This window comes from Labrus bergylta, chromosome 18 (genome assembly GCF_963930695.1).
Source record: "Labrus bergylta chromosome 18, fLabBer1.1, whole genome shotgun sequence".
Taxonomy (NCBI): domain Eukaryota; kingdom Metazoa; phylum Chordata; class Actinopteri; order Labriformes; family Labridae; genus Labrus; species Labrus bergylta.
Genome location: NC_089212.1, coordinates 10,443,540 through 10,452,299, shown reverse-complemented (window position 1 = coordinate 10,452,299; position 8,760 = coordinate 10,443,540). Strand labels below are relative to the sequence as shown.

Here is an 8,760-nt window from a genome sequence, read left to right as displayed (position 1 = left end):
GTTAAATGATATAACCCACTGCAGATTCTGGTGAAAAACAGCTCTCCAGAATTTACACAGTGGCCTCAATTTACAATCTTCTTCAAGATAAGATACATCAAATGTTGGTGTTCTTTGTTGCCAGGCATCACAAACATTTCAGATTGCAGCTCACGGGAGAGCCAGAGCCCCGTTCAGTTCTCATGGGAGTGGGCTAAATTGAAAGGGATTTTGGGTGGTGAGGAATTCAGGGGAGGTCCTCCCTGATAGGATTAAATGAATCATGGGATTGTTGTCGAGGTGAAGCGGAGGGATGAAAGGGGTGTTTGGTCTGTTGAGGAAGTGAGCGGGGGGGGGGGGGGGGGGGGGTGCAAAAGTTGGAAGAAAGTTATTGGCTATTCTTGGCTTTTTTTTAAAGGTTAGAATAACAGAAAATCGTTCACACTTCCTCATCAACTTCAATAACCACAAAGCCAAAGCTTTAGAGTAAGACCAACATGTGTATCCACAGTAACACAAAGAATGAGAAGATAAGCAAACTCTGCATGATCATTTATTTTAGCCTCATAATACAGGAAGTCCAGTTTTGGCACTGTATATTATTCTGGAATCTACCTTAAATATCAGACTTACAAAGTCATACAAACAAAGACAGGCACACAAGCACAGGAAGTTATCCACTCCACTCTCTAAGATGTCAGGATATGAAGGGATGACGATGTAGTAAGTGTTCAAATAAACTCACTACATGTAGCTGACAAGTTTGCTCTATAAACACTGAACAGATTTTCTACGGAGGAGGAAATATTGCATACTCTTAACTCGTAATTAAAACACACAGTGGGGAAAAAAATCTCAGCCGTATACTTTGCATCATTATCTAGTGACCCTCATGTGAAAAGCAATCTATTGTATACATATAGTATCACACATTAAAACAGATTAGGGATGTCATAACATGTATGTAAGCATGAGTTGGCTACAGCTGATACATACCAGAGCAATACATAATGGAACTATTGGCAACATTGAACTTGTACTAGATACAAAAGTATTTTAAAGTTGCTTTGGAATTTTGTGAAAAATAAAATGTCATGGCATTTAAGACTCACATTAATTTTTCATCTCCACAATGCTACCATCTCTTTGCGGCTCTGGATTCTAGACTTTTGTATGGACACTAAGATGCTTCCTCACAGTGTAAATGAAGGTTTAAGGTGGACATAAAGAGAGCAGTGTAGTCTAAAGACACACATTCGATTCTGTGGCCCATGTTTGCTGCAGCAGACTTAGGACTAAGGCTCTGAGTATCCAAGTCTTTTATTAATTTAACATTCAGTTATGCAAGCAACCTGTATGTCCAAAGCATTAACATACTGTAAACATGTACACCTTTTTCCCTACAGTTGGCATAAATCTGATATCTGAACTTTACAACTCAGGTATATGGTCAAGAAAATATGTGTGTTTTGGAAGCTTCAAATACAGCGTATCCATTTAGTCTATAAAACTTGAACTGGAATAATTTCCATTGAAACAGCAAAAGAACGCTGTTGTTTTTCCTCTATGGGGCATTCTGTGGGTTTGAAGCAACAGTGGGTCTGGCATTGAGGTACTCCAGAACAAAAACCTGCAGGATCTTGTTGAGGTTCAGAATGGTGGAATGGTCCAGGTTCTGCTCGTTGTCATTAAACTTGTGCCAAACGGATGGGAAGGGGTAGGGGATAAGGTGGAGGATATGTACACCTGACAGAAAAGCACATGATGAGCATCATCTAATAGTACAAAGCAAGGTATGTAATCGATCATGAGTGTCATAGCTGTGTTTCCTGTCATGCATACTTCTGTTTAGGAATGGTACATGGTCATCTTGTATGGTGCCAACAGGTCGATTAGGCCAGAAATATTCCACGCTGTCAGGATGATCCACAAGCTGGTTCATGGAGTGTAAACGCCTTTCTGAGGATATAAGGCAGAGGACAAAGACGGGAAAACTACATCTGTTATTTCAGATCTAAAAAAAACTTTAAGTTTAAGTAATTCATCATTTACGAATATATAAATTTACTTCTTCACGTAGTCCAGTTAATGGTTAACACAAGTGCTGGCAACATAAGCAAATAACCCAAAAACTGTCATCACATTTACATTCCAATCATGGTGAATCCTAACTGTTGCTACAAAAATGTCAAAAAGGCACGCACATCTGGGAAAGTTTAAGTACTGGGTGCTGGACAAAGAGCTTCCAAACATAGAAAAAGTACTGAGTCCGCACACCAGAAGCTGCTCCAATGAAATAGAATTGAATGGAATATCACATGTAACGTTTCGGGCCCTCGCCCTTCATCAGACAGGAATCCTTACTGTTGCACCAAAGCACGTGATATTACCTCAAATAAGAAACAAATCAAAATATAATAAAAAGTAGGGGGAAAAAAAGGGATTGATCAGAACATAAATAATCAAAAAATGAATGAATGAATGAATACCCAAAATGTTTCTAATCAAGACAGGAAAACAATGTTTGCAGATTGAGAAAAAGCTATTCAGACATTGTTTTTTGGCCATTTCTTTACAGCACTATACTGTAGTTTGAAGAAACATAATCTTATATATAATAATATCTGTTGTATTAACACAGTATACAAATTTACCTCTAATAACAAATGTTTGGAACGCCGCTCAGGCATCCATTAAAGGTCAACAGAATCAGTAAAACATTTGATTATTCACCAATGTTCTGCAGTCTGGTGAGCCAGTGAACTGTGTTGGGGAACTGATTTCCAAAGCGTGGGCTAGGGGCCCCGATCAGGTCCAATAACACAAACAGATCCTGGAGAAGAAACAAAAAACAGGGGACGGGTAAGGAGGGTCTCATTAGAAACTCACTGCACTGAGTCTGTCGTGGTGCAACCCACTGACATCAAAGCATCAACCACACACTCTAGGTTCTTCAAGATACAGCCTGCCTTATCTCTCACTGTCCACTCAGGAATGTCTGAATTTGTGGTTAAACTGTAACACTGTCTCTCCAAAGCTAGGATACATACAAACCTAAATCAATTAATGTGGTGTCTTGTTATCGAGAAGGTATAACAAATGGTGTTTGATATCAAGACACCCAAACCTCCCAGATTATCAAATATTTGGCTTTAAGATTTATTTGAAATACAAAACTATTTAAGACATTCATCTTCCTCGCTTCAGTCTCTGTGTGGTCCGTGTGTGTAAGAGAGATCAGGGTTAAGGAGATTGCACTGAAGATGATACTGGCTAACAAAGGGATGATCTTGACTGTCATCATGCGACTATGCTAATCTCAGGTGGTTTAGGGAGAGAAGAATGAGTAAACTGTGATGTACCATGCCGTGGAGTTGGTTGGTGTCTGTGGCTCCAGGGGGATGAGGGGTGCTCTCCATCTTCTGGGCCAGGTGGCGAGAGCCGTACAGGGAGTCTGAGTCTGTCCACTGGAAAAGAGCCTCCTCGCCATCAAAGAAGAGCAACTGCAGCGTCAGGTCAGGACTAGAGCTCTACATGGGACGTAAAGAAAACAAAGATATGTGCCACAGCAGTTTTGCATTTCCAGAGTTCTGCTGCCACCTAGTGGTTCTGAGATTACAGTGACACAAATGCGTTTGTTTTTAACAAAACATGGCAGTTAATTATTTAGTTTCACACAGTTATAAAAAAAAATACAATTCTGTCTTGGGGAAATTAAATTTTCTACAAATCCTCAATTGTATCAACTAGAATATTTAGAATCTATATGCCTCATTGGCAGTTGATGTTTTTGTATTCAATGTGTCATCTATTCCCACAATGACCTTTGTGACAGACAGCTGAGTCTGATAAACATGTCCCCTGGCTGATCTCTCCCTGTCACAGGCATTGATGTTGTCTACCCACTAGACAGGAGTCTGAGCTCAACTCTGAAACAGGAGAAGGCCAGAGGAGCAAGCTACATGAATACTAAATGTTTTTTTTTTTTTTTTTTATAAACCATGGTGGACAAAATCACCATTGTTGTTGTCATAGTTGTGTTAATTCTTATAAAATAGAAGCAACAATGATAGCATTTGTTCTGAGAATGATTTATTACTTTATTTTATTTGTTTATTTTGACAGGGGCAGTGTTCAGCAAATTAGCTGTGCCAGAGTTAGCTATGAGCTAAGTTACATCTGCAGTCCCTGGGCAGGAGACAATGATTTCGTGTTTATTTTGTGCTTGAACAGAAATAATTAAAACCACTTATATTTTGCAAATTTAACATTTGTGTCCTTTTTAGCAAAACAAAAAAAGTTGTACGTGTTTTTTACTTGAAGCTGATGCCTGAGACAGAATGTTTACCTGCCATAGAGCCCTATGTTTGTTAAAAAAACATGTCAACCCTTCATTGCTGTCACCTTTGGGAACACAGTTGATTGTAGGGCAGATACCACAAAGACGATTTAATCTGCAGCTAAAAGTAGGCCGTAATCAATGCACCACTATGTCTTAACTGTCGTCTTAAAGGGGCATAGAAATGTGTTAAAATCACACTGACAAAAGGTTTAACATCTTCACTGTGCCATGGACAGGAAATACAGTATAAAATATTCAGAGATGGACTAATGACTAATGTATTTTCTTTGTTTTGTCTTATTCTTCCTGAGGTTTACTGCCATTGATGTTGTTGCTGTTTGACGTCCCTGTGACTCATGACCACAACACGTCTGTGCTAGCCAGAACTACAAAAGGTAAATACAATGTTACGACAGTCTCGGTCATCCTTGAAAAGCTTACTTCAGCCTCCTACAGATTGAGCAGTATTGTGCAATTTACCCTTTAAAGTAGTAGTTCTCAACCATGTTTTTCTATGTTAATACAACAGATGATTTAGAGTATGATATTTTTTTATAATTGGATCATCACCTTCTGAGCTGTCAGTTCTTCATCCAGGGCTCGTGCCAGCTCCAACATCATGGCACAGGGTACAGCCGAGTCAGTAGCACCTTGGAACTCCATCCCATGCCACTGTGGAGGGTAATACTTGGAGTCATAGTGGCAGGCCAGGACCAGACGGCGCTTGGCTGATGGGTTGAGGGTGCCAATTATGTTAGTGAAGGGAAGGGAGCCATAGGGTGTTTGTGACATAAACTTATCCTCTGTTACTTCCCAGCCTGCTCCGAGGGAACTGAGTGTTGTTTTGATATGCTGTGAACAAGGCGAGGCAAGTTTATTTATATAGCACATTTCAACAACAAGGCAATTCATAGTGCTTCACACAAGACATCAAAAGCATCATGACAGAGGAAAGAAAAGAAACATTAAAATAGAAAATTAAAAAATCACTGAAATGATTAAATCTGAAAATATGTTCAAATAAAAATAATTTAAATTAAATTAATTTAAATAAAAAATAAAAACAAAAGTAAAGAAATTAAAAGAGTTTAAAAAATAATAATAATTACAGTGTAGAGTGAAAGTTTAAAATCTAATTAAAGCTGTTTAATGAAAGGCAGCTGCAAACAGGTGTGTCTTCAACCTGGATTTAAAAGAGCTGAGAGTTTCAGCAGACCTGCAGTTTTCTGGGAGTTTGTTCCAGATATAAGGAGCATAGAAACTGAACGCTGCTTCTCCGTGTTTGGTTCTGACTCTGGGGACAGAGAGCAGACCTGTCCCAGACAATCTGAGCGGTCTGGATGGTTTGTAATTAATCAGGAGGTCACTAATGTATTTTGGCCCTAAACCATTAAGTGCTTTATAAACCAGCAGCAGAATTTTTAAATATATCCTCTGACAGACTGGGAGCCAGTGTAAAGAACTCAGAACTGGACTGATGTGATCCATTTTCTTGGGTTTGGTGAGGACTCGATCAGCAGCGTTCTGGCTCAGCTGCAGTTGTCTGACTGATTTTTTAGACACAAAGATAAACAGTTGATAAAGAGCTTTTATGATGTAGCTTTCCTAATCATCCTTAATTATAAGCGTACTTACGTTTGTGGCAATTAAACTTCTAAAGAAAAAAAAAGTGTGAAGGACTTCCTGACAAGTAAACCAGTGAGATTTATTTTCATGCATCTAATTGCTATAATGTGGCCACAAGAGTAGTATTTCCCATTAGCAACAAGAAAGAGGATTTTGGCATTTTGATTGCATAATTTTTCACATTGTTTTGCATCATGACGTTGCATTTTTCCTGGGTGGGATCATCTCTGAAAGAGTGTTTCTGAAATTTGAAAGTCATCTTGCCATGACACTTTACCTGGCATATAAACTCACCTCCTGCACAGCCTGGCTGCCTGCAGAGCCTGGGTACCTGGTAACCAGCAGTGGCCTCAGGTCCCTCTGCCACATCTGCTCCAGGTCAGTGTGAGACAGGGCTGTGCGGACTTCATCTTGTGTTAGAGTGAGAGCTCTGTGATAGAGCTGAACAGAACCAGAGGAAACAAACCAAGATAACACAATTTAGATGGGAAATAGCATCATGTGGTAATTTAATGACAAGTATATATCAGTTTCTATCAAATAAACACAAATAAACATCAGGTCAGTGATCAGATCTGAGGCTAATAGTAACTGAAGTGTTGCAAACATAGAATATTATATATTATATCAGGTCAATTGCTCCTACTTTCAGCCAGGGTGGCCCTGACACAGGAGGGGAAGTCTTGCTATGACGTTAGCAAATTGAGCAATGTTGTGGATGACACATGGCAGAAGGGGAAACAGTCATTCAATCTTACAACAGTGGAAAAAAATCCATTTTTTGTTAAGTTCTGAATGAGATCAGAACAGAAAATCCATCCTTAAAGGAATTCCAAAGTGTCTTACTATAATATCCAGCCATGTCTAAAACCCCATAGAAAATGCTAACACAGAAAGTGACGGTTGTTTAAGTGTCATATTATCAGACATTGTGTTTCAGACAAGCTGTGAATTTCACTGTCACGCTTCCTCAGAGAAACACAAGAGCCAATTAGACCTGTATGAATAGATATTGATTGAATGGATTCAAATACACACAAGCTTTCCTTTAGAAAAGCAGGGATCTAGTGTGCCCATTAACATGCCTTGCACATCAACCAGTTAACAATTTAAGGACGACAGAATGGTTTCGGATTCTGGTTTCAGACTATGAGGATTGATTCTCGCTTGCTAAATTACAGTCCCGGGTTAAGAAAACATATTGATTCCCCTTGATCCCATGTGTCCTTTTCATTTGGTCTCAAAGTTCACCTGCAGAGAACCATAGTTGTCCTGGTAACAAACTGAACAGAGAGAAAGTAACCAGGGTGTAAGAGAATATCAGAGCACTGTCTTTGTATAGTCTATGTATTACACTGATCAAGCTCTCCAATTATAGGCCATGGATTTAATGGAAATTAGAGGCATACTAGAGTTACGGAATCCAAGGTTTACTTCTTCATAGTTTTGTTTGAATCCGAAACCCCAAACATCTATCACAGTTCAACAAATCATATCATTTGATAAGTGTGCATCTTTTTGTAATGCTTTGCTTGTTGTGTAGTTTAAATCAACCTCATCAGAAGAATGTTTACTCGAAAAACCGGTTCATAGTATAGGTCAGGCCAACACTGAGTCACTGGCTTGTCAGCCCTGTAATCAAAGAGAGCCAGTGTACAGCACAAAAGGTATAATCATGTGGTAAACCAGACTGAGTAGTCATCCAAAGAGCTGGGGTGCACCAGGCTCACAGAGGGTTAAAAGGGGGTCCATTTAAGGTCTATAAATACCAAGACTTGCAATTGGAGGATCAATGAGGATGGCTGTGCTGCCATAGCAACTAGGCAAAGAGGAGAGGGGAAGAACAACATAGATGAGGGACATAAATGGCCAGGTTTACCTAGGTGCATCTCGGGAGAGTTGCACAACAGTGTCAAGGAACAGGAACTGAAAAGGTTATGAATGTCCAAACTGAATTTGAGAGCTTTTAGTTTCCCTTTCATTCACTACCATAGGAAGTACCAATAATCATTTAAAAGGAAAACACCTGAATAAAGAAGACACAGTATGAACTAATTTGAAATTATTGTTTTTTTCATGTAAATAAAAATGTCCTAACTAAAAAATCAAGCTGTTGGGTGCTTTGAGACAATAGAATAAGTTTCAGTAAAGATACATTCATTATTGCAAGCATTCAATTGAACCCAGTGGGCTAATTAATAAGCAACTCAATTGTATACAAACATGTGGCAAGGGTTTTTTTTTTGTTTGTTTTGTAAGTCGCTTCCTTTTTACAGACTGGTCGTGGCATGTGAACATGCAATTATGACTGGTTGGTTATATTTTCACAACATGTAACGTAATGAGATCATCTTGATGAACTGACCTTCTCTTGTGTCCAGGGAATTCCATTGGTGCAGTGGATGATTGTCAGCCAGATCGCCACAGAGTAAAGTAAACGCATTATGGAGAGATCGTGGCTCCGCTCAGCCGCCGGTGTTGACGCGTCTCTCAACATTCCTGTCTCTCCTCGGTTAAGGCTCACAGATCATGTGAAGAGCAGGAGGAGGGAGGACCATGGGAGGACCAGCGCGTCACAGTGCTGGTTTGTATGTTGCGGTGTGTGTGTGTTAAGTGGTGCTTACCATGGGAGACAGAGTGACTCCTTATCTTAGATTGATGATTGGTCATTATCAATCCCAGACAACCATATCTAATGCATACCTATAGAATGAAGGTCACGTGACAGAGCCATACCCATAATACCGGTCATATAATGTATGTAGCCTAACCCTTTTTTTTTTTTTTTAAATAAATAAAAACAATACGTCATA

The 8,760-nt window shown here is 39.4% G+C and overlaps 1 protein-coding gene across 1 annotated transcript; it reads right to left on the bottom strand.

The window, feature by feature from the left end:
• Positions 1 to 519: 519 nt before the first annotated feature.
• Positions 520 to 8,593, bottom strand: qpct (glutaminyl-peptide cyclotransferase). Its single transcript, XM_020645019.3, has 7 exons — positions 8,313 to 8,593; positions 6,242 to 6,388; positions 4,892 to 5,173; positions 3,342 to 3,509; positions 2,713 to 2,812; positions 1,822 to 1,938; positions 520 to 1,725 (listed from the first exon to the last, which is right to left on the bottom strand). Exons 1-7 carry the CDS (start codon positions 8,442 to 8,444, stop codon positions 1,544 to 1,546), a joined length of 1,128 nt encoding a protein of 375 aa, XP_020500675.1. The 5' UTR covers positions 8,445 to 8,593; the 3' UTR covers positions 520 to 1,543.
• Positions 8,594 to 8,760: the final 167 nt, after the last annotated feature.